General features: G+C 45.3%; 1 protein-coding gene across 1 annotated transcript in view; it reads left to right on the top strand.

The window, feature by feature from the left end:
* The window catches only part of LOC142583631 (anoctamin-4-like), a 43295-nt gene extending 19198 nt beyond the window's left edge, over positions 1-24097 (top strand). Inside the window, exons 9-13 of the mRNA XM_075694124.1 lie at positions 9029-9141; positions 13191-13348; positions 16936-17120; positions 21857-21962; positions 23912-24097. Of these exons, the coding sequence (XP_075550239.1) occupies positions 9029-9141; positions 13191-13348; positions 16936-17120; positions 21857-21962; positions 23912-24097 (748 nt within the window). The remainder of the gene's footprint in view (positions 1-9028; positions 9142-13190; positions 13349-16935; positions 17121-21856; positions 21963-23911) is intronic.
* The last annotated feature ends 3064 nt before the right edge of the window (positions 24098-27161 follow it).

The raw sequence follows: 27161 nt of genomic DNA, 5'->3' as shown, positions 1-27161 counted from the left end.
CTGAACCTGGCTAGCTATCTGGCCTCGAAGCTATGCCGACGTATACTGAGAGCAGAAATTCGGCTGGTTTCGAACCATGTTGCCTCACCACAGCATCCCGATGGGCTACCCATTCGGCCGCGGAGTATCTCGCGATCCAGGTTGGCGGGGAAGACGGTTAAGAGACAGAGACAGAGACACAGACAGAGACACAGACACAGACACAGACACAGACACAGACACAGACACAGACACACAGACAGACAGACAGACAGACAGACAGACAGACAGACAGACAGACAGACAGACAGACAGCTAGCTAGCTAGCTAGCTAGCTCCCGGAAAGCGTGTGAAGTATTTTAAGAGGACACTAAAGTCAAATACTAAGTCAACGTGGACCGTCTAAATATCATTACAGAAACCTCGCAATGCTTCCTTCGTGCCAAGAAAAAACTTAGTTTACGAGAAAATTTAATCTGAAGGGCCCAGATACCCTTTTCTAAATTCAAATCTCCCGCCACCCAAACGGGGGAGTGATGAGGTGAATGCGCCATCACCAGCCTCTGTTGCCGTCAGTGAGGAAAACGGCTCCCAACAGACTACGGTACCGAGTCAAAACAGAGCGGCGGATTCGCCGCTGCAGCTGCTTTTTGGTCAAGTGGCGTGGACCGTTCGGGCATCTCGCGACATCACATGGAAATTGAATTCCCTGCTGCTTGCAGTTTGTGAGAGTTTCTCGAGCCAGCAGAACCAGCGCAGCCCTACGCGATCAGGAAAGCACTGAAACGCGAAAGCGTGGACGGCGCAAAGTCGAGCGAAAACGAAAACTTTCGACCGCCCGCGTCGTTGTCAACGGTAACTTCAATTAGTTCTTTTTTTTTTCTAAAAATGAAATAGAACTGGGCAAATAGCATCTTATTTCATATTATAATAGAATACAAGGATATTTTTTTTTGCAACAAGTAGTTGAGTACTAGTGACAGAACTTAACTGAGGAGTGCTTTCACCATCGAGCAAATGTTTGAATGTCCCTGGGGGGTCTTATACATGTATGAGTACGTAGGCGTAGACGGTGGCATGCGTGCGTTCGAATGCGGCACGCGAGATGGTAGGCTAAATCATCGTGTATTGTTGTATACTAGCGTCTTTATATCCAACCTTATTCTGGAGTCTAGCGCCCCAAAAGCAGCACATGGGCTGCGAGACACGCCGTAGTCGGGGTCTCGGGATTAAGTTCGAACATGCACCTGGGATTCTTTAAAGTGCGCCCATATCAAAGTAAACGAGCCATTTTGCATTTCACGCCCGTCAAAGTGCCGCCATCGCTGCGGGGATTCGAACCCGCGACATCGTGCTCGACACTCAGAAGCAGAACGCCACAGCAATGAATGAATCACTGCGGTGGATCAGATGTAGGCACCAAAGCACGGGAGCCAATTCCATGGTGAATAAATCAAATCGTACACGTAAGTGCCCAGGAAAAGCACTTAAGCATGCACGGGTGCACAATAACACACTACAAAAGTCAATCCACGCATAACACAGCACAAAGCTACCTATCACTGGGTCTTTGTTGACACTATCTTGCGCAAACATACGAAGCATCATGCCCAAGCGCGAATTAGTTTGCTCTCTGCTTGACGATAACGAATCTAATATTCTTGTTCTTACCGAAACTTGGCTAAAACCTGACATTACAGACGACGAAATTCTTCCTGATAAGCATTCTTATAATATTTACCGCAAAGATCTAACTAGCAAGAGTGGCGGTGGCATTCTTCTCGGTGTTAAAAAATTATTATTTTCACTTATCATCGACTCGATCTCATCTCTTGAAATTGTGTGGGTTGAAGTAATAATAAATACGACCAAACCACTGGTAGGTGCCTGTTACCGTCCACCTGACTACAGCACTTTTTCGTTACAGAACTACGCAATAGCATAACCACGGCCCTCCTGCTCTGTCCAGCGCATTCTGTTTATTTATTCGGTGATTTCAACTTTCCGCTCATAAATTGGCGTAATCTATCATCATCTTGTCGAACATCAGTGGATTTTCTTAACTTTAGATCTTAACCTGTTCCAGGTCGTTAACAAACCAAACCGTGGTACTAACATTCTAGAGCTTATACTCACCAACACTCTCGAAACGATTCAATCCGTAATTCATCTAAACGGCTTTAGCGATCACGATTTACTTCAGGTAACAATCAGTGTTCCACTACGCTTTTCAGGGATCTCAAAGAAAATAATACGTGATTATAACAAAGCAAACTACTCTAAAATAAGCGATCAACTTGAAGTATTTTTCAACCTCACGCTACTTCCTTCTTTTTATAATCGCTCGGTGGAACATAACTGGGTATGTTTCAAGAATAAAATGGCTGCTCTAATTAACAAATATATCCCGTTGATCTCGATAACATATGACAAAACAAATCCTTGGTTTAATAATGCCCTACGCAAGCTCAGGAATAAAAGGAAACGTCTGTACAATACCGCTAAACGCCTCGATAATGCTCCTTCGTGGGAAAGGTACAGGCTTTGCTTAAAAACGTACTGTTCTGCTTTGGCTGCAGCTAAAAATAAATATTTCTCCACAGATTTACCTGCTCTCTTACATTCGAATCCGAAAAAGTTTTGGCGAGTTGTATCACCTGACCGTGACTCTAACCGGATAGCCTTACATAGCGATACAAATACTCCCCTCTCTGACAATGAATGCCCCTCTGCGTTTAATACGTTTTCTTCATCGATTTTCAGCCGCGAGGATCATACCAATGTATCTGATGTTGCTGATTATGACTGGTAATTCATGGAAAGTATTGAAATCTCGGTGGAGGGAATTGCATGTGTTATTAATAATTTGAAGTTATCTACTTCATTAGTAATGATAATATTAGTTCCAAGATATTAAAAAATACAATTTCTATATCCAGTAACATTCTGTACCACATATTCACGCAGTATTTGTCATCGGGACAGCTGCCCAATGACTGGAAAATGGCCAAAATCATACCCATATTTAAAACTGGGAATAAAAATTCCCCGGAATATTACCGTCCAATTTCATTGACCTGCGCTTGCTGCAAGATGCTCGAACGTATAATTGCTTCTCATATTTATAATCACCTAGAGTCCAATAATTTCTTTTTTCAACATCAACATGGTGTCAGGAAAGGATTATCTTGTGAAACACAGTTACTCGAATTCACGACTGACCTGCACCTTAACATTAAGAATAACCAGCAGACTGATTGCATTTTCCTTGACTTTTCCAAAGCATTTGATCGTGTAGGTCATTGTCGCCTTATTGCAAAATTAACTGCACTTCGAATTGACTCCTTCCCTCTAACATGGCTTCGTAATTTTCTTTCGAATCGACAACAGTTCACAGTAGTTAATGAGATTGCTTCGTCTCCTACTTACGTTACTTCTGGTGTGCCTCAGGGCAGCGTTTTGGGCCCATTACTCTTCCTAATTTACATAAATGATTTTCCACTTAATGTTTCTTCTCGCTTACTTATTTTCGCTGACGACTGCATTATTTACAGAACAATTAACAGTACTGACGACCATCTGGCCCTTCAGAATGACCTTAGCCTAATTCATAATTGGTGTAACACCTGGTTCATGGCTTTAAATGTATCAAAATGTCAGGTAATTTCTTTTAGTCGTAAGCGTGACAACTCATATTTTTTATACAACGTCAATAATAACGAATTGTTACATAGAGTATCGTAAAAATATTTGGGCGTTCACCTAACCGAAAACCTCTCCTGGACAGACCATATTGCAGCCGTTTGCGCAAAAGCGTCAAGGGCATTAGGTTACCTACGTCGTAATCTGGACCTTCCAACATCCGCAAATTGGCCTATCAGACATTTGTTCGTCCATTGGTCCCCACAGCCTACATACTTAATCGACATGCTTGAATCAGTCCAGAACCGAGCTGCCCGTTTTATTTCACCTAATTATAGCCATCACTCCAGCGTAACGCAAATGAAACTCGATCATTCCATACAGCCTTTAGTTCTTCGCCGTAATATCGCTCTGTTGTCCTTGTTTCACAGATATGTTTATAATGCCACACAATCCACACTGCATATCCAGATCGCCTCGAACACGTCTCGCCGATTAAATAACCAGTTCAGTTTTGCGCGCATGTACGGTGCGACACATGCTTTTAACTTTTCCGCACTCCCTACGGCCATTCGCTTGTGGAACAATCTGCCTGATCAGATCAGGAAAAATTTCGTCATCTCCTACACGAGCATTTTTCATAATAGCACTTACAAATCACTTTATCTTGTTTCTTACACTTGACAATGTGCTTCGAATTTCTTGTGATATTGATGCATCGCTATCTCGCTCTTATGAATTGCTATTTTATGCTGTGTCACGTGTTCACTTGTATGCCCTGTATATATTATTGCTTTTTTGCGTCTTTTTCCCTTAGTACCCCTTCAAGAATTGTACTCCCTGATATGTTCATTTTTCGTGTATTTTACTTTCTAGTATTAGTGCCTTACGTTAAGTTTTACTCATGTTATTTCCTTGAGTGTACCTTTGTGGCCTTTCATTACTTCAGTTGTTCCTTTTTCATGTTTTGATCTTGGTAGTAATGTTGATGAGCCCTGCATTGAGGTGTATCTTTTGTATTCCACTTTAGAAGGCTGCTTACTCTTTCTTTCTTTTTTTGCCTTGATTTTGTAACCCCCCTTACACAATGCCCCCATGGGACCTGCAAGGTCTTTTAAATAAATAAATAAATAAATATAACGTAACACAGGTAACGTAACACTCCTACTAGATTTTCGCCGTACTCGCAGACCTTTCGTCACCCACGTTAGCCATCGCCCGAGATCCTGCACTTTTCTCTCTATAACGAATGCTTTCTTTGGAGTCGCAGCGATCCAGTTCGGCTTCGTCACGCTGTTCGTGGCCGCGTTTCCCCTGGCGCCCCTGTTCGCGCTCATTAACAACGTCTGCGAGATCAGGCTCGATGCGTACCGGTACAGCAAGCGGCTGCGACGTCCAGTCGCCGAGAGGGCCCCAAATATCGGTGCGGTAATTTCATCTACGCTGCAGAACCCTTGTTCGCACGAGCACAATACGTCCAAAGAAATTGCACAGTGCCACCACTAACCACTTGCTCATGCTCATCAAACGCTGCTTCGGGCGCTATGTCGTTTAGAAGGCTCTATTCATACCGCGGCGTGGAGTTGCGACATCTATGATGATCTCGTTAAATGACGGCTTTGCGAGCTCCAAGGTATCGCTGCACCCGTTTCCGTCTTTTGTCGCCTTTCTTCTATAATCAGACAAATTACACGTATGATGCTTAAGCCAAGATATCCAGAACCGATGGAAACAATAAGTATAACTTGGTGCCGAGGGTAAAGCTTTCCGTGATTACCGATCTTGGAGGCACATAGATCCCTCAAGATGCTCCAGACAAGATGACATGAACCATTACAACCAATAAGTACAACTTGGTATTGCGAGTAAAATTTTGAGGGGCCACGGATCTTGGAGGCACGTAGGATACACAAGACACTTCCGACAAGAGCATACGCGAGTCATTGCAAACACGAAGTGTAATTCCCTATCACAAGTGAAAAATTGACGTACGGCGTACAGTATCATCACGTTGCTCACAAAAAGTAGCCTAACCTTCGAACATATCCTACTGTCTTGCTTTTTCATTGATGTCAGACGAAGTCATTCACTGAGAGCAAGACTGAGTGATTTGACAGGGTCCCATCATGCGAAGAAAAACAGCGCAGTTTTATACTAAACAAACAAGAACACGCTCGGGTGCATGTTGTCATTTCTTTCCCGAGTGTGTGCTCACTTTCACTAGCCTGCATCTTCTTGCTATCTTTATTTCTTTTGGGGGGAGGGGGGGTTGAGTGCCTGTGTATCCCATATTTTCTTTTATAGCAAGTTGTTGTTTATATACAAATTCAGTTACAAATATGTACATACATATGACTTGCTAGTATTGTACAGAGAAGTATGCATATTATTGTAGCAGGTTTTACATGCAATTAGTTGGTGAGTTAACATGGTGAAGAAATCGCGCGAACACGGGACAACGAGAAAATGGGAGCGCTGTGACCGGCATCTTTTACGTGCATGCGCGGTACCACGTTTGCGCCGTTTCGTACACATGTCCATTCTTGCCACAACCTGAACGAACTGCATCGCAGTGTCTTTGACGTTCTTGATTTACGTATTGTCTCTTGCACACTCATCTCTTGCGCTTCTTCCTTGTTTGTCGCAGGCGCATGGCAAGCCATTCTGAGGCTCCTCGCACGCTGCGCCGTGATTTGCAACGTAAGCCCCGAAAAAAAAATAGTAAACTTGCAAACACTCATAATACACATAGGTGATTGTTAATGCGATAGCATTATCAGGATCAGTCCACCGATGCCTTCGACTATACTGCCTCAGCGATTCTGGCCTCTTATTATAAACCGCATTAGAACATGGGCGAATACAGATATCGGGCACAGCCATCAGGATTGGCTAACGCACCACGACTGATGACACTGCCTCGGGAATCGGCCTGCTATGTTTTGCGCCAACGCCATTTACGAAGGCAGGTGAGCCTGCTGTTTAATGCTAGCATATTAAAATGCTATAGGGTGTTGTGCTTCATAAAATGTTTTTATATAGAAGCAGCTCCCTCTGGTAGCAGAACCAAAAGGAAGTCTCAGCATCTTATCTACACGTTTCTGGTTCTGCATTAGTTCTACATGTATTTTTTCTCATCGATTTTCACCTGTAAACGGCAGCGGTAAAACTTAGCAAAAAGGAAACAGGTAACAATACATGAATATGTAAAATCGTCCATCAACAGAAAGGTCAGTAGGTTTTTGTAGCCAAACTTCGCTGTCACGAAGTTACTGTCGCTATAAATTCAGTGGCGTTGCGTGCCAAAGCCACGGTTTGATTATGAGACACGCCGTAGTGGGAGACCCCGGGTTAATCTTTACTACCAGCGGATCCATATTGTGCCCCCAATACACGGGGCAAGGGCGTTCTTGCATTTCGCCCTCATGGAAATGCGGCCGCCGCGACCGGAATTAGATTCCGCGACCTCGGGCTTAACAGCGCAACACCATAGCCGCTAAGCCACCGCGTTGGGTATACCTCAGCTATTATACTGGCTGCTATTTAACGGTTGATAGGGGCATTAACAACAAACAAAAGGAGAAGCCAAGGACGGACACTTACCTATAGTTCCCACGCACTCGTGCTGTGTGTTGTGCAGCGCCTGCGCGTTGTCTTGTGGTCTAATTGTATATGCGGTAGTTGCTGACTGCGCCGAGCAGCGTCTGTGTCCTTTCCCAAAGCAAGCAAACCGTGCTATCACTCTACAAGCTAGGTTTAACCGTTCTGAACCACGGCAATATTTCTTTATCCGCTTTGATGCGCGCGCTCACTTTTTAAAGCCTATGCTGTGATATTGATTGCTATGCAACGAACCTAACGCGTCAAGTGTCTCAACGTGGTGGCATGAAGAAGGAAAAATTCGTGAAGGTGTTTTATTCCACCTGTTTAGGCATGCGTAAGTTGCCTAATGGTTAGAGCATCGAGCTTCTGTGCTGGGCATAGAGTTTCTCACTACATTACCTAGAGGGAAATCTGGCGCTGCTGCGCTGTGGTATGCATGGGAATGCCGGTATATTGTGGATTCGGATTGGCATCGTTCTCGTAGAGACAGGACACCTTGAAGACGCGCTTGGCAAGTACCGTCCCGTCTGTCACAATGATTCATTTTCTACTAAAACAGCACGTAAAAAGCTGTTTTAGCTTTATTATTACGCGAAAATTATTATTACATGTGTGTGTGTGTGTGTGTGTGTGTGTGTGTGTGTGTGTGTGTGTGTGTGTGTGTGTGTGTGTGTGTGTGTGTGTGTGTGTGTGTGTGTGTGTGTGTGTGTGTGTGTGTGTGTGTGTGTGTGTGTGTGTGTGTGTGTGTGTGTGTGTGTGTGTGTGTGTGTGTGTGTGTGTGTGTGTGTGTGTGTGTGTGTGTGTGTGTGTGTGTGTGTGTGTGTGTGTGTGTGTGTGTGTGTGTGTGTGTGTGTGTGTGTGTGTGTGTGTGTGTGTGTGTGTGTGTGTGTGTGTGTGTGTGTGTGTGTGTGTGTGTGTGTGTGTGTGTGTGTGTGTGTGTGTGTGTGTGTGTGTGTGTGTGTGTGTGTGTGTGTGTGTGTGTGTGTGTGTGTGTGTGTGTGTGTGTGTGTGTGTGTGTGTGTGTGTGTGTGTGTGTGTGTGTGTGTGTGTGTGTGTGTGTGTGTGTGTGTGTGTGTGTGTGTGTGTGTGTGTGTGTGTGTGTGTGTGTGTGTGTGTGTGTGTGTGTGTGTGTGTGTGTGTGTGTGTGTGTGTGTGTGTGTGTGTGTGTGTGTGTGTGTGTGTGTGTGTGTGTGTGTGTGTGTGTGTGTGTGTGTGTGTGTGTGTGTGTGTGTGTGTGTGTGTGTGTGTGTGTGTGTGTGTGTGTGTGTGTGTGTGTGTGTGTGTGTGTGTGTGTGTGTGTGTGTGTGTGTGTGTGTGTGTGTGTGTGTGTGTGTGTGTGTGTGTGTGTGTGTGTGTGTGTGTGTGTGTGTGTGTGTGTGTGTGTGTGTGTGTGTGTGTGTGTGTGTGTGTGTGTGTGTGTGTGTGTGTGTGTGTGTGTGTGTGTGTGTGTGTGTGTGTGTGTGTGTGTGTGTGTGTGTGTGTGTGTGTGTGTGTGTGTGTGTGTGTGTGTGTGTGTGTGTGTGTGTGTGTGTGTGTGTGTGTGTGTGTGTGTGTGTGTGTGTGTGCGTGCGTGCGTGCGTGCGTGCGTGCGTGCGTGCGTGCGTGCGTGCGTGCGTGCGTGCGTGCGTGCGTGCGTGCGTGCGTGCGTGCGTGCGTGTGTGTGTGTGTGTGTGTGTGTGTGTGTGTGTGTGTGTGTGTGTGTGTGTGTGCGTGCGTGTGTGTGCGTGTGTGTGCGTGTGTGCGTGTGTGCGTGTGTGTGTGTGTGTTCCAGCATCGTGAAGGCGTGGTGACGGCAGCGTCGCAGGCGACTCGGCAAGGAAGCCGCCGAGCAGAAATCCAAGCTCGCGCGTTGGGAGGAGGACTTCAACCTCGACGAGTGCCCGAAGCTCGCACCCTTTGACGAGTACCTCCAAATGAGTGAGTGCAGCTCCAGTGCACCCACGTTGCTTCGCGGGAAGATGTTACATAAAGAATGGAGAATATCTCAAGCACACAACTTGCCTACGCGCGTGATTGAACAGCTAACACCGAAACATGTGATCTAAGCGACAAATACGTATATGTATGAGTACGTAGGCGTAGATGGTGGCATGCGTGCGTTCGAATGCGGCGCGCGAGATGGTAGGCTAAATCATCGTGTATTGTTGTATACAAGCGTCTTTATATCCAACCTTATTCCGGAGTCTAGCGCCCCAAAAGCAGCACATGGGCTGCGAGACACGCCGTAGTCGGGGTCTCGGGATTAAGTTCGAGCATGCACCTGGGATTCCTTAAAGTGCGCCCATATCAAAGTAAACGAGCCATTTTGCATTTCACGCCCGTCAAAGTGCCGCCATCGCTGCCGGGATTCGAACCCGCGACATCGTGCTCGACACTCAGCAGCAGAACGCCACAGCAATGAATGAATCACTGCGGTGGATCAGATGTAGGCACCAAAGCACGGGAGCCACTTCCATGGTGAATAAATCAAATCGTACACGTAAGTGCCCAGGAAAAGCACTTAAGCATGCGCGGGTGCACAATAACACACTACAAAAGTCAATGCACGCATAACACAGCATAAAGCTACCTATCACTGGGTCTTTGTTGACACTATCTTCCGCAAACATACGAAGCATCATGCCCAAGCGCGAATTAGTTTGGTCTCTGCTTGACGATAACGAATCTAATATTCTTGTTCTTACCGAAACTTGGCTAAAACCTGACATTACAGACGTCGAAATTCTTCCTGATAAGCATTCTTATAATATTTACCGCAAAGATCGAACTAGCAAGAGTGGCGGTGGCATTCTTCTCGGTGTTAAAAAATTATTATCTTCACTTATCATCGACTCGAACTCATCTCTTGAAATTGTGTGGGTTGAAGTAATAATAAATACGACCAAACCACTGGTAGGTGCCTGTTACCGTCCACCTGACTACAGCACTTTTTTCGTTACAGAACTACGCAATAGCATAACCACGGCCCTCCTGCTCTGTCCAGCGCATTCTGTTTATTTATTCGGTGATTTCAACTTTCCGCTCATAAATTGGCGTAATCTATCATCATCTTGTCGAACATCAGTGGATTTTCTTAACTTTAGATCTTAACCTGTTCCAGGTCGTTAACAAACCAAACCGTGGTACTAACATTCTAGAGCTTATACGCACCAACACTCTCGAAACGATTGAATCCGTAATTCATCTAAACGGCTTTAGCGATCACGATTTACTTCAGGTAACAATCAGTGTTCCACTACGCTTTTCAGGGATCTCAAAGAAAATAATATGTGATTATAACAAAGCAAACTACTCTAAAATAAACGATCAACTTGAAGTATTTTTCAACCTCACGCTACTTCCTTCTTTTTATAATCGCTCGGTGGAAGATAACTTGGTATGTTTCAAGAATAAAATGTCTGCTCTAATTAACAAATATATATCGTTGATCTCGATAACACAAGACAAAACAAATCCTTGGTTTAATAATGCCCTAAGCAAGCTCAGGAATAAAAAGAAACATCTGTACAATACCGCTAAATGCCTCGATAATGCTCCTTCGTAGGAAAGGTACAGGCTTTGCTTAAAAACGTACTGTTCTGCCTTAGCTGCAGCTAAAAATAAATATTTCTCCACAGATTTACCTGCTCTCTTACGTTCGAATCCGAAAAAGTTTTGGCGAGTTGTATCACCTGACCGTGACTCTAACCGGATAGCCTTACATAGCAATACAAATACTCCCCTCTCTGACAATGAATGCCCCTCTGCGTTTAATACATTTTCTTCATCGATTTTCAGCCGCGAGGATCATACCAATGTATCTGATGTTGCTGATTATGACTGGTGATTCATGGAAAGTATTGAAATCTCGGTGGAGGGAATTGCATGTGTTATTAATAATTTGAAGTTATCTACTTCATCTGGTATTGATAATATTAGTTCCAAGATATTAAAAAATACCATTTCTATATCCAGTAACATTCTGTACCACATATTCAAGCAGTATTTGTCATCGAGACAGCTGCCCAATGACTGGAAAATGGCCAAAATCATACCCATATTTAAAACTGGGAATGAAAACTCCCCGGAAAATTACCTTCCAATTTCATTGACCTGCACTTGCTGCAAGATGCTCGAACGTATAATTGCTTCTCATATTTATAATCACCTAGAGTCCAATAATTTCTTTTTTCAACATCAACATGGTGTCAGGAAAGGATTATCTTGTGAAACACAGTTACTCGAATTCACGACTGACCTGCACCTTAACATTAAGAATAACCAGCAGACTGATTGCATTTTCCTTGACTTTTCCAAAGCATTTGATCGTGTAGGTCATTGTCGCCTTATTGCAAAATTAACTGCACTTCGAATTGACTCCTTCCCTCTAACATGGCTTCGTAATTTTCTTTCGAATCGTCAACAGTTCACAGTAGTTAATAATATTGCTTCGTCTCCTACTTACGTTACTTCTGGTGTGCCTCAGGGCAGCGTTTTGGGCCCATTACTCTTCCTAATTTACATAAATGATTTGCCACTTAATGTTTCATCTCGCTTACGTATTTTCGCTGACGACTGCATTATTTACAGATCAATTAACGGTACTGACGACCACCTGGCCCTTCAAAATGACCTTAGCCTAATTCATAATTGGTGTAACACCTGGTTAATTGCTTTAAATGTATCAAAATGTCAGGTAATTTCTTTTAGTCATAAGCGTGACAACTCATATTTTTTATACAACGTCAATAATAACGAATTGTTACATAGAGTATCGTAAAAATATTTGGGTGTTCACCTAACCCAAAACCTCTCCTGGACAGACCATATTGCAGCCGTTTGCGCAAAAGCTTCAAGGACATTAGGTTACCTACGTCGTAATCTGGGTAATTCACCTTCCAACATCCGCAAATTGGCCTATCAGACATTTGTTCGTCCACAGCTCGAGTATGCATCATCCATTTGGTCCCCACATCCTACATACTTAATCGACATGCTTGACTCAGTCCAGAACCGAGCTGCCCGTTTTATTTCGCCTAATTATAGCCATCACTCCAGCGTAACGCAAATGAAACTCGATCATTCCATACAGCCTTCAGTTCTTCGCCGTAATATCGCTCTGTTGTCCTTGTTTCACAAATATGTTTATAATGCCACACAATCCACACTGCATATCCAGATCGCCTCGAACACGTCTCGCCGATTAAATAACCAGTTCAGTTTTGCGCGCATGTACGGTACGACACATGCTTTTAACTTTTCCGCACTCCCTACGGCCATACGCTTGTGGAACAATCTGCCTGATCACATTGCTTCCGAGTCAGATCAGGAAAAATTTCGTCATCTCCTACACGAGCATTTTTCATAATAGCACTTACAAATCACTTTATCTTGTTTCTTACACTTGACAATGTGCTTCGAATTTCTTGTGATATTGATTCATTGCTATCTCGCTCTTATGAATTGCTGAATTATGCTGTGTCACGTGTTCACTTGTATGCCCTGTATATATTACCGCTTTTTTGCGTCTTTTTCCCTTAATATCCCTTCAAGAATTGTACTCCCTGATATGTTCACTTTTCGTGTATTTTACTTTCTAGTATTAGTGCCTTACGTTAAGTTTTACTCATGTTATTTCCTTGAGTGTACCTTTGTGGCCTTTCATTACTTCAGTTGTTCCTTTTTCATGTCTTGATCTTGGTAGTAATGTTGATGAGCCCTGCATTGAGGTGTATCTTTTGTATTCCACTTTAGAAGGCTGCTTAATCTTTTTTTTTTTTGCCTTGATTTTGTAACCCCCCTTACACAATGCCCCCATGGGACCTGCAGGGTATTTTAAATAAATAAATAAATATAACGTAACACAAGTAACGTAACACTCCTACTATATTTTCGCCGTACTCGCAGACCTTTTGTCACCCACGTTAGCCTTCGCCCGAGATCCTGCAGTTTTCTCTCTATAACGAATGCTTTCTTTGGCGTCGCAGCGATCCAGTTCGGCTTCGTCACGCTGTTCGTGGCCGCGTTTCCCCTGGCGCCCCTGTTCGCGCTCATTAACAACGTCTGCGAGATCAGGCTCGATGCGTACCGGTACAGCAAGCGGCTGCGACGTCCAGTCGCCGAGAGGGCCCCAAATATCGGTGCGGTAATTTCATCTGCGCTGTAGAACCCTTATTCGCACGAGCACAATACGTCCAAATAAATTGCACAGTGCCACCACTAAGCACTTGCTCATGCTCATCAAACGCTGCTTCGGGCGCTATGTCGTTTAGAAGGCTCTATTCATACCGCGGTGTGGAGTTGCGACATCTATGATTATCTCGTTAAATGGCGGCTTTGCGAGCTCCAAGGTATCGCTGCACCCGTTTCCGTCTTTTGTCGCCTTTCTTCTATAATGAGACACATTACACGTATGATGCTTAAGCCAAGATATCCAGAACCGATGGAAACAATAAGTATAACTTGGTGCCGAGGGTAGAGCTTTCCGTGATTACGGATCTTGGAGGCACATAGATCCCTCAAGATGCTTCAGACAAGATGACATGAACCATTACAACCAATAAGTACAACTTGGTATTGCGAGTAAAATTTTTGGGAGTTACGGATCTTGGAGGCACGTAGAATACACAAGACACTTCCGACAAGAGCATACGCGAGTCAGTGCAAACACGAAGTGTAATTCCCTATCACAAGTGAAAAATTGACGTTCGGCGTACAGTATCATCACGTTGCTCACAAAAAGTAGCCTAACCTTCGAACATATCCTACTGTCTTGCTTTTTCATTCATGTCAGACAAGGTCATTCACTGAGAGCAAGACAGTGATTTGACAGGGTCCCGTCATGCGAAGAAAAACAGCGCAGTTTTATACTAAACAAACAAGAACACGCTCGGGTGCATGTTGCCATTTCTTTTCCGAGTGTGTGCTCACTTTCACTAGCCTGCATCTTCTTGCTATCATTATTTCTTTTGGGGGGAGGGGGGGTTGAGTGCCTGTGTATCCCATATTTTCTTTTATAGCAAGTTGTTGTTTATATACAAATTCAGTTACAAATATGTAGATACATATGACTTGCTAGTATTGTACAGAGAAGTATGCATATTCTTCTACCAGATTTTACATGTGCACTAGTTGGTGAGTTAACATGGTGAAGAAATCGCCCGAACAAGGGACAACGAGAAAATGGGAGCGCTGTGACCGGTGTCTTTTACGTGCATGCGCGGTACCACGTTTGCGCCGTTTCGTACACATGTCCATTCTTGCAACAACCTGAACGAACTGCATCGCAGTGTCTTTGACGTTCTTGATTTACGTATTGTCTCTTGCACACTCATCTCTTTCGGTTCTTCCTTGTTTGTCGCAGGCGCATGGCAAGCCATTCTGAGGCTCCTCGCACGCTGCGCCGTGATTTGCAACGTAAGCCCCGAAAAAAAAAATAGTAAACTTGCAAACACTCATAATACACATAGGTGATTGTTAATGCGATAGCATTATCAGGATCAGTCCACCGATGCCTTCGACTATACTGCCTCAGCGATTCTGGCCTCTTATTATAAACCCCATTAGAACATGGGCGAATACAGATATCAGGCACAGCCATCAGGACTGGCTAACGCACCACGACTGATGGCACTGCCTCGGGAATCGGCCTGCTATGTTTTGCGCCAACGCCATTTACGAAGGCAGCTGAGCCTGCTGTTTAATGCTAGCATAATAAAATGCTATAGGGTGTTGTGTTTCATAAAATGTTTTTATATAAAAGCAGCTCCCTCTGGTAGCAGAACCAAAAGGAAGTCTGAGCATCTTATCTACACATTTCTGGTCCTGCATTAGTTCTACATATATTTTTTTCTCATCGATTTTCACCTGTAAACGGCAGCGGTAAAACTTAGCAAAAAAGAAACAGGTAACAATACATGAATATGTAAAATCGTCCATCAACAGGAAGGTCAGTAGGTTTTTGTAACCAAACTTCTCTGTCACGAAGTTACTGTCGCTATAAATTCAGTGGCGTTACGTGCCAAAGCCACGATTTGATTATGAGGCACGCCGTAGTGGGAGACCCCGGATTAATTTTTACTACCAGCGGATCCATATTGTGCCCCCAATACACGGGGCAAGGGCGTTCTTGCATTTCGCCCTCATGGAAATGCGGCCGCCGCGACCGGAATTAGATTCCGCGACCTCGGGCTTAACAGCGCAACACCATAGCCGCTAAGCCGCGGCGTTGGGTATACCTCAGCTATCATACCGGCTGCTATTTAACGGTTGATAGGGGCAGTAACAACAAACAAAAGGAGAAGCCAAGGACGGACACTTACCTATAGTTCCCACGCACTCGTGCTGTGTGTTGTGCAGCGCCTGCGCGTTGTCTTGTGGTCTAATTGTATATGCGGTAGTTGCTGACTGCGCCGAGCAGCGTCTGTGTCCTTTCCCAAAGCAAGCAAACCGTGCTATCGCTCTACAAACTAGGTTTAACCGTTCTGAAGCACGGCAATATTTCTTTACCCGCTTTAATGCGCGCGCTCACTTTTTGAAGCCTATGCTATGATATTGATTGCTACGCAACGCACCTAACGCGTCAAGTGTCTCAACGTAGTGGCATGAAGAAGGAAAAATTCGTGAAGGTGTTTTATTCCACCTGTTTAGGCATGCGTATGTTGCCTAATGGTTAGAGCATCGCGCTTCTGTGCTGGGGGAACGGGATTCGAAACCAGCCATGAGAAATGTACAATCTTTATATATTTTAGAATGTAGCAACGTCTGCTCCAATGTAACATGAATAGACAGAAACTAACAAAGACCGTCACATGGATTCCGAGCTGGGCTATGACAGCGTGCTGTCCTGTCCGTTTTTCACCTGTCCCGTCGTCTGCGCTGTTTCGCCATAGTATACCATCAAAGTGGGGTAAAGACACGGGAAAGCTATCGATTTAGGAATGGGTGCCAGCGATTCTGTATTAAGTTCTATACTACGCTCTGGATCTTGTCGGATCCTTGGGCCCTCCTTTGCAGCGCGCACGGGGGAAGCCTTCGAAACGCGAGCCACAACAGCACTCGTCGCATGGAGCATGCGCACCGATCGCGTTATCGTAAGAACTCGCGCGGGGGCTGCCGGGAAGGCGGCTGCCCGATAAGAAGACACCGCAGACGGCACTCGGGGCTTTTTTGGGGGCGCGAGCCTGGGGAAGCGTGACAGGTGGGGCGTGGCCAGTCTAGGTTTTTTTTTTTTTTTCGAGCGTGGTGCGAAGCGGGGTAAAAGCGTTTTTGCATTGTGTGCGCGTGAAAGAGTGCTTTTGTTGTTCGCTTTTGGGAGCCGCATCTGCGCGCCCGGTTCGGTGCTTGCTTGCTTTCTTCGCCTTACGCATTCTGTTATCGACCGTAAGATTGCGGTGGTTGATGGTTAGTAACGGCCGTTCTTTCGTTGCTCCCTTTTGCCTGTATACATTTGGTTGCCTCGCTGTTCCGCTGCTTGCTTCTTTGCCTTGTTCTTTTCTGCTAATAGCCGCGAGACTGCAGTAATTGTTTGAGTGCTCCATTATATTGTAAATTAAAACGGTTTCTGTTCTTTGCGCCACTGGTCCTTTGTCGTGCTGATCGCGGCTCGCGGACCCTCTGAGCGAAGGCGAGTGACCTTCAATCTATATATCTTAATCTATAGCAAGTGCGCACACCTTCCCGACGTCAGCCGCGTGATGGCTCGCCTTCCCTATACCCGCCTACACAACGCAGGCTTTCCTGATCGCCTTCACGAGCGAGTTCATACCGCGACTGGTGTACCAGGTGCGCCACTGCAAGGGGCTCAGCCTGAGCGGCTACGTCAACTTCACGCTGGCCACGTTCGACACCAGCGACTACGACGAAGCCCACCGGCCGGAGAACGGCACGCTCGACAGGTCCATCGTGCGGGAGTGCAGGTGCCACGCTCTCCCATTGTTGTAGTCATTTTGACAGTCCACGTGCTGTCTATAATAGGCCGTGGAGCATTGATTTGGAGTTACGAAGCACGCCCACCGCTGACAACACCAATAATCGATTTGAACAGTCTACATGCTCTTTACATATACGGACTGCGGTGCATTGATATTGGATGTGCCAATTACGAACAACATGAACAGTTGATCTGACCAGTACACTATCGACGTCAGACGAAACGAGAACAGTTGGGCATGTGACCGAGGCCTAACAGAAGGCACAATGCCCGCCGTCGGCCGGGCACCACCACTGACAGGCACGCACATCCGGTTTCGGACTGGACCGTGCGATGATGCTCGCCCTACACTGCGATATTTACGTTTCTGCTTCGGTTCTCTTTTTATTTGAGAGCGAGGAAACAAGAATCAAAGAAATGTGACTGGCCGACGGCGCGCACTGTGCCCTCGGGTGCGCCTCTTGCGCGCGCTCCGCTGTTGGCGTTTCAGTTGACGCTGATAGTACATGCGGTACATATACCGGGCCTTTCTACGAATACATTAAGCAATTTTGAAAAAAAAAATCACCTGAGTCAGATAGCACAATTCTATTCCTTGAGCTGTATTGCTTAAAGAGGCGGGGGAGGGGAGGCAGGATAATATTTGCACGAAAGATCTAAATGGTTAACCTACTAAATAACAAACATTCACTAATTAAGTTTTAAACTAATAACCTTACAGCACATATTCCAATTTACTCATTGTAGCCGGGGAATTAGCGAGCTGTACGCAGTTGAAGCGAATTGTCATGGCAACACCAGTTTCGAGATTACAATTCCCGAACTTTGCAAGGAAATACATTGGCGGTTCAGTTACTTTTGTAATTTAAGGCATAAAACTGCGTTTTGTTAAAGAAGAAGTAAATGGAATGACAGTTCATTTTTACCGCAAGTTTGCTGGCGCTTGTCTCGAAAATGATGTCACCCACAAAATTATTTTCAAGAGGATTTGCCTTGCAGTCTCATCGGCTAGAATTTGTAATTTACAATGCATGTACTAATTAATCTTAAAACTGAAGTAGTTAAAGGCTGCGAACTGGGGGCTACTGCCTAGTGCCACTGCGTGCGAGCCTCTCAAATTACAAATGATAACATGAAGTCAGGAAGGACAAGAACCGAATTGGATCATTCGTACCAGATCGTTGTAAACATGTTCAAATTCACCTCACCATATAAAGGGTACTCATTTCTTAATTAGCAGAGTTAAACACTTCGTTCTCGCCGCATAGTCTGATATATATGCTCGGAAATGTCCAGCGAGACCGAAGTACGAAGCGAATGTATATCGTGTGTCATAGTTAACTAACATGTCCCTTGAATTGACTTTTCTTTTATACTTTTTCTTCTGCCATCAAATTCAGTGTAGCGTGAAGTACGCTAGCATTCGTCATATATACAGCCTCATCTTTGACCATTAGGTGTAGCACTGCATCCTCACTTACTCGCTTTTCCTGCGTCATGGTCCTTGACGTCACCCCTTTACGTCATCGCCCTTGACGTCACGCCGACGCCGACGGCAGAAATGCACATGAAGTGTCCCTGTAATTGTTGTCGCCATAAAACACCCTTCAGTGCATCGAACGTCTTCAGGGATCTTGCTTATTTGCTCGTCCCTTGTCATGTCGTGGAGAAACTAAAGTATTAACGGGACAGCGTTAAGGAGCTCGTGTCGCAGAAACGCCGGTGTCGTCGGAGTCGGTGTCGGCCGTGAGCGATAAATCCCGGAAGGCACTTCGTAAATAAAAAACATCTTGCGAGATGGGCTGGTGGGAATCGAACCAGGGTCTCCGGAGTGCGAGACGGAGACGCTACCACTCATCCACGAGTTCGATCGTTCAAAGCGGGACAAAATCGCCTCTAGTGAATGCGGTGTTGCCTTAGAAACGTGCCGTAGAAAGTTATACTGCGGTGTATATCGGTAATTATGACCATGTAAATTACAGAAGTCGCACTTTCACGAGTAGCGAAGTACGCTTCCCCTACATTTCTTCTGCGCTCTGCGCACACGCAGCGCCGTCTTACGGCAAACGCAGAAGACCCTCTCCTCGCAATGTACGGCGCTGCCCCGACACGTGGCGCGCCACTCGTCCCGCGATAACCATGATCGCATCCGCCTTCATGGCGCGTCGCGGCCCGGTTTTCCGTGCGGATCGCGACGTTTGGCTCGCGTAGATCGTTTGAGTAGGCGGTGCGAACGGAGTGCAACGCTGTCGCGTTGCACTCTTGAAGGCGAAGCTTAAGCGTCTTTCAATTTTTATAGAAGATTCTGGTAGGGCAGATTCGGCAAATTGAATAGGTCTTTTCTTCTCATAAATGTAATCGAAGATGCTGCCTGAGCGGTGTTTGAAGAATATTGTCCTGGTCCCAACGGTCTACAGCGCTACTCGCAAAAGCCGTCGTAACACTTGCCCGCCATGAGCTCCATGGATAGCTTACGTGGTCTGTGATACTCAAGTCGTACCTTATACGCGCATTTCCTGTCAAATAGGTTCTCATGTTGAGCACTTTATCTTCATCGTCCTTTTATTCATCGTGTTTGCATGCATACTCGTAAAAACGCATACATGTCAAGACGGAATCTCTTGCTCAATCAAAAATGTCTGGTAGCACGAGAACTTCTTCTCCTAGGAATTGCAGTGACTGCTTGGCTCAAAAGACCCTGAGCTTCTATTACTGCTGTAACTGGACGCTCGAAGCCGCAACACTTCTGTCATAAACAGGGTGTCGGCACGAAATGTTCTTCGTTCTGGTTTTAGTTATGCTCCACTGAAAAAAGTTCCGTTCCGGTTCTGCTCCGGAACGAAAACAAAATGACTCGTAACAGTTCATAAGGGTTTTGCTTAGCATGCAAGAAATTTTCAAAGCAAAGCAACGATAAAAACATAGTATTTATTTTTCTGAATAAGTGAATTATGAATTATGAGATCATGCTCAGTGCCATGAGTCAAGACATTGGGCATGATCTCAGAAACAGCATGTCATTGAGTGTACTCGCCGAAATTTCAGACCGCTGTTCCGATAAAGTGAACTTAAACGAATAAAAAATGAACGATATAAATTCGGTAACAAAGCGTTGTAAACACAGAAAATGAAATGAAATAAGCTCTTCAGCGCGCAAGCACTGGGTTTTGGTACGATGCTGATCTGCTAGTGCATCGAGAAGCAAGATTGAATTAATGCTGCACTCAACCGGCTATCGCTCGCACTATCCCTGTCTGAGATACGCGCTTATACAGACCCCTGAGATACGCGCTATTTCTGACGTTGCCTGACGTCGCTTGTTCCGAATTGCCGACTTTCCCCTTGGATCGAAAACCAATCAAAAATATTTCGGTTTCACTCCGAAAAAAAAAAATAAATAACGGTTCGGTTAGGTTTTTGTTCCGGTCGTAAATATTGTTTTGTTTCGCTTTTCGTTTCGGTGTTCCGTTCCGACGCGCTGGTTTTAAACGTTGTCGCTGACGATTCCGGTGAAAGTTGATCTGCAAGAGCTTCTTGAGTGGTAGGCCGTAACAAAAAAGTTTGCCAAAATCATCCAGCCCAATATATATTCGCACACTGTGTCTAGAGGTGAGCTCTGCAGTTATCAGCTCTGTGTTCGCCGTAACAAAGTTGAAGACTTCCGCTGCCGTAGGATCGCCACGGAGACTCACCGAGCCTGGCCGTTCGTCTCTACAGTCGTTAGCTCGACTCACATGGTCCTTCTTAGACAGCGTCAAATGTAATGTTCTCACACATCAAAAGATATTCAGATACGCCACGATTTGGATTGGTTGGCTGGTTGGTTGGTTTTCGACCGCGAGTGGCTCATAACCACTATGGGGGATTGGCCAAGAATCGGGCGAGTTAGGAAAATAAATCGAGTCTAAAGAGAATCTGGAATGAGAAACTGTGAAAGAATAGAAAAGCAATGAAGTCAGATAAAGATTTCAGAATTTCGCAAGGAAATTGTCATGATTCAATTGCAATCTTCACAAAAGCTGCTTCAAGATCCCTATGATTATGCCCTAGAGAGGAGGCTCCCCAAGATTAGAATATCGGGAATGGCGAGATTCAATCAAGCACCGTGACGTTGTTAGTTTCTAAATAATTTTTTTCTTCGTGATGAAAAACAGCGGCATGACAACAAAAGTGTTCTCTTCCTCACCACAATACGAGAACAAAGAGGGGTGCGCCAGACCAGATCGGTGCAAATAATAGTTTAATGTATAGTATTCGACATCGCAATGTGGTAGACAGGAGTACCAACTTTTCTTGTAGGGCAGGCGTTTCTACTCCAAGAAAATAGGAGGTGTCGGTAATCAGTTAAATTTGTTAATAGTAGGGAGCGCTCGCTTAATTATAGCGCGCCATATGCGTCCTTTAGAGGGTCTCGTGACTTGCGACGCCTGTTCAGCCTAACCACCAAGCGCAGAGGCAGGAGCCTTGGCTACATCAATCATCAATCCAAGTTCGATAACTGGCCTACTAGTCATCTCATAGCCAATCGATAGTATGCTCGACGGTTGTCTGCTACACAGCCTCGAGTTGAGGAGTCTGCAGTTCTAAACGTCGTTGAGGCCAAATGCGGAATCAGGGCGAGGAAAGACGGAGGTTTCCACTGGCGGGTGTCAGGAGTTTCGCAAGTTGTCGCTGTCGCTGCTTGGTACTTTAGGCGTAGGCGCGAAATCATTTCTTTCGCAGGTACTCGGCATTCCGCGAGCCTCCGGGCTCTGAGAACGAGTACCGGTTGTCCGGCAACTTCTGGATCATCACCACCGCCCAACTATGCTTCGTCATCATCTTCGAGGTGACATTTGCGCACTAATTTCGTCTGTGACCACGCCGCCCTTCTAGGACGTCTAAATTATACAGTTTCGCCCAGAGTGCGAATCTGCTAGAGCGATAGCTAAGCTCCGAGGCAGCATTACGTTTAGTGAGATTCGTTACTGGACAGTTTTAGAATGCCGTTTGTCGCCTTAAGCCTGTTTTACATGCTGCGAATTCGACCGCGGTTTCGCACTTGCGAATTCGCAGATGCGGCGAATGGGCCGTCGGACCATTCGTGCATGCGATTTTTCGATGTTCGGAGTGCTGAACTTCTCTGCGAAAACACGCATGCGGCCAGGATGGGGAACCAATCACAACACGGATTGCAGACACGTCACTGTGGCCTTCCTACTTGATATTTGTTTTGATACGTTAACGCACTCAAACACAAACAACTTTTACGAAAACAGCTTCTAAGTTGCGTTATATTGTTCTCACCGTAGCAAACTGACGCCATGAATAATTCAGTCCTCTGCTAGGTGCTAGAAAATGCGAAAATCCCAGTTGCCGCCCTGGGTTCTCATGGAAGCGGCGAATGCGAAGTTCGCATTTGCGGGAAATCGTAGCTGCGAGAAACGCAGTGTAAAATTCTACCATGTTGACCGAGATTTAGACAGTTTTAGAATATCGTTTGTCGCCTTACGTACGTTAAAGCAAGCAACTTCGCGGGACTTTACAGTGCGCGTCCCAATCAACTCCTTTAAGTACGAGAACGCAAACGCAAGGACGACGTTAAAAGACAGGGCGCCGTCTCGCGCATGGTGCAAACGTATCCAGGCCAAGACAGTCCATTAGCAACCATCCTGTTGTTTCTATGCGGTAACGTTTCGTTGGTCCTACGGACGCCGGAATCGCCGAACTATGTTAAAAAAGAAGCTGGATGCGCTATGCGCCGTTAACTAAAATTTCCGGTGAGTTTAGAGGAAGCGATAACTAATTTCAGTAGTTACTGCAGATCAACGGAAGCGAGAGGGTAGCCATTACGAGAATCCACGCTGAAGAGGGAGTCATGGATGGCGCAATGTACGACAACGCTATTTCTTATCATGCGTAAACCTTACAAACGTCAAACTCGCCTGCTAACGTACGTTATCACAGCGCACGTAAACCACAAAAATCTCACTAACGCACTGAGCATCTACAGTGAGGACAGGACTATTTCTTTACGTACGTAATGTGCTTCCGTTTATTTGCAAACGCTGTTGTAAAATTCTCCGTTAAGCGTGACTGCGCAATTTACAGCTACTCTAACGGTGCACATACACGGTAAGTTCTGTCTTGCGAAGCAGCAAAAGAGACGTGCCGTAAAACTTGGTATAATCTGTAGCATATAGATAGAGGCGCTCAGAAAGGTACAAATTCGCCACAAGTTGCCTCGGCCTGCAACACCCTTGGGGTGTCGAAGCAAAAGTCTTAACTAGAGTGCAAAGTAATGACGAAGACATGTAGTAAGACTTGTTATTAGATGTAAAAGCGCGAATTCAGACATTTATAAACACAACATATACAGCCAAATTTGGTCTGACTGCAATCCTTTCAAAGGCACCTCTCCCCCACCCTCTCACATTTCGCAAAAGAAACGCTTCGTCTAAAGTGAGAAGTAGCGGAAGCAATAATTACCACGTTATTGCGCGCAGTGTCTCTTTGACAGATAGCCGTCGGTCTGTGAGGGTTACAGAAATGGCCCCAAAGGAATGGAAAGCAGATCAACGAAAGCAGATTAGATTAGATGGAAGGGCCAATCTAGCAAGCTGTCAAACACTGACAAAACATAGGGCTAACTAGCGGTCACTGTGAGAAGCCTCTGTCTTACGGCCACGTCAACACTATCGCCGCATTTCAGGTGAATGGGTTCACGCTGAAAGCATCCTGCCCGGTTTGTTCTCTCTAGGTTCCCAAGCATGCCACCCTTTCTTCATTCTCGCGCAGCACGTGGTGTTCTTCATCACGGGTGTCGTAGCTGGCATGATTCCCGCCATGCCGAAGTCGGTGGCCCAGCGAATGAAGCGAGAACAGATCGTCGTGCAGGACCTCATCGCCAAGCTGCAGGACATCGACATGGCCGCCGCCACTGCAGTTGCCAATAGGGAACGCCTGATGTCCATATACCAATAGCAGCGACTTGTATTGCGTGTCACGCAGTAGCCCCTTTGGTCGACTTTTCTTTTCACCCGGTATCATTTGTCGTAGTAATTAGCCACTAATTTGGGACAGTGACCTCGCACGATGATTGTGTGAAAACTTTACTTCCCCTCTTTTCTTTCTTTAGAATGTTATCACGCAAACGTAGCCCGATGGTCACGGTGGCCGTTAAATGGGTTCTGTCCTTTGTTAGTCAAAGCTTATTGTGCTGGAAAAATGGCAAGAAATCGTTAGTTCGAGAAGTTGGCGTGTTTGCGTAGTTTTCCAGATGCAACATAGCACCGTTTTGTTCGCGCCCGAATACACGTATGAACCACTTTAGTTTCTTGGCTGGCCGCACAGCAATCCCGCTGCAGCTTCTCTCCGAAAAGTTCTGTGAAAGCGCCTACTGTAGCAATTTAATAGTTGCTGGCGAATCGCTCAGCAGTTACCAGCCGGTGACAATGCAAGATTATTACAGAGCGAATGAGTGTCGCCTGCCACAACCTCTGTGGTTCATGTCGGAAGATGACTGACTGCCCTGTCGAACTTATACTGTACCACTGCCACGTGGTGTGTTAAGCTGCAGCGTCGATCAAGCGACGTGACAACTCACAGCCAAGCCTACGCCGACACAATTATTTTCCTGCTGGCTACCGAAGAACAACGATGTCGAAAGCTAATCGTGCTTAAAGATATATCGTATCCGACGTCTTTCCTTGGTAGCCACGCTTACCATTATTCCAAGTGCATAAAAATGTGCTATCATATATTCCAGTGGCCTGGAGGAAATATTAATGTTCATTCAAGCTTTATCAGTGATACGCATCACAGAATCTGTGCATATGCTCTCCATTTCCTTAATGCAACCACTTGCGACAGCATTCCAGTCTGCCCGCCAATTACATGTTACTTCGACAAACTCTTCGACAGCGACTTCGACAGGAGAGGACAGCGTGGTGTCAGCAATGGACTTCATGTGTCGTGCGATTCCGTGTGCACCAGTCATGGTCTCAACTAACCCGCGAATCACGCTACTCGTTGTCACGCTAGTTTCTTACTTCATTACGCCTTCATTGGTTGCTGCTGTGTTTAGGATTGCGTGCACAGAGCTGGCAGGCTCGGGACGCCGCAGTGACGCACTGACGCTATTGTGTGACGAGAAGAGAAGTGCATTTAAGTTCGTGCGCATATTTATACGATGTTTTGTTGTTCAACCTTTTAGTTGCTTTCACTCAACGGTGCCTACGCGACGTTTTGCTAGATCTGCATTTAGATCTCTATTTACATTTCCTATATGCGTAACTGCTCTGTGAAGATTTGCCAAATGTCAAATAAATGGCGCATAATCCTCTGCGCTTGCGAGCGTCAAGCACTGGGCATTAGTATAGCAATTAAACTGCATCGCTTTTGTAGCCGAGTTCGAACTTGGGAAATTCGTTATTTCATTCATTCATTCATTCATTCATTCATTCATTCATTCATTCATTCGTTGCATCGAAATGCGGCGCCACGACCTTGCATTGCAACCGTGACTTCGCGCTCAGCAACAGAACGCCACCGTGGCCAAGTCAAGGCAGAGGTTTGTTCGTGTGCTCGTGTGCCTTTGGGTGCACGTTATTGAACCCCAATTGATCAAAATTCATCCGAAGCTCTCAACAACGCTGTTCTTGGTAATTCACTGTGCAGTTCTGGAAAATCCCATAATTTGTTTAAATAACTTGCCATTTTACTTTCAGCCAAGCGGTGACCGATCCTAATGCTAAGCCGGCATAATGTAAAAATTTCTTTTGCTCGGTTCTATTCCTTCATTATCCGCATGGCCACCCGGTTCGATAACGTGGGTGGTACACTGCACAGCCCAGGGGCGAAGTGTGAAAAAGAATAGCAACAACAGAGATTCGTTGCTTTATTCTGCCCTGAGTAGCTTCGGTGACTTGACGAGAACGGCTTCATTCAGCATAACATGGCTGATGGCGATAGAACAGGGCAGCGCATCTTGGAAAGTAGTCCACGGCGACCAACAAGCGCACGCGGGCAAATACAACAGTCAACTACAATTTCCTATGGAGTAGCTCCGCACAGACGTTTCGTAGCAATGATCGACCTTCAGGGTGTCCTGCTCGCTTCATATGGACGATATTCTGCATAGACGTCACTTATACCGCCATACATTAAAAAAAGAAAACCTTTGCGAAAGCCAGACTGGGCAGTGAAAATTGTGTCATCTGGTTCACACATAATACTAACAAGCTTGCCTAATTGTCTCACGTTTGTCTAATACATGCATTGCGCTACTTAATCTGGGCAATTTGACTTTTTCTTATCACCCACCCGCGTTACATGTAATTCGTTAATTACATTCAACTCTTGAATATAACTTCTCTTAACGTTACGCCTATCATTTCTTTTTCTTTTCTATTACTCGCTGGGCTCTTCTTAGCTAGCCGTCTACTACATTTAAGTGACCTCATATAAGTTAGTAGCTGCGAAAGGCAGTGATATCGCTCTTTCAAAGAAAGAAAAGTAGTATAGGGGTGGGCGAATATTCGAAGTTCCGAATGTTTACCGAATATTACCCAAGTCTACTTGTATCCGAAAGTGAGCTTTTAGGTGTTTTCGAATATCAAAACTAACGAAATATTTTTCTACAACCGACTGTTAAAGTAGGGTTACTGCTCTTCGTCTGCTAAATAAAGTATAACAAGTCATTGAAAGTGAGACAATGACAAAAGTTCGCGAAGCAATGCAGTAACAAAATGTGGAACGATAGCTATGTTTTCGGTTTCGCGGCGGAAGCTGACATGACAACCTGGGAATTTCGCTTGCAATTTGTCATTTTGTGTGTTGGCAGTCTAGTCATGTAGCAGTTTTATCTTTCACGCTGCAACCTAGACTAGTATCCTTGCAACGGACACCTTTATATATGTCCTTCAGGACCGTTCCAACGCGCACTATACAGGTTGTCCCAACTATCATGCAACATTAAAGAAATATGCAAATGCTACGTAATGCTTTTTTCCGTCACTTTGAGATACGCAGATTACTTTTTTTTGCA

The sequence above is a fragment of the Dermacentor variabilis genome, chromosome 5 (genome assembly GCF_050947875.1).
Source record: "Dermacentor variabilis isolate Ectoservices chromosome 5, ASM5094787v1, whole genome shotgun sequence".
In the NCBI taxonomy this organism is placed as follows: domain Eukaryota; kingdom Metazoa; phylum Arthropoda; class Arachnida; order Ixodida; family Ixodidae; genus Dermacentor; species Dermacentor variabilis.
This window is presented reverse-complemented; position numbering and strand designations above follow the sequence as displayed.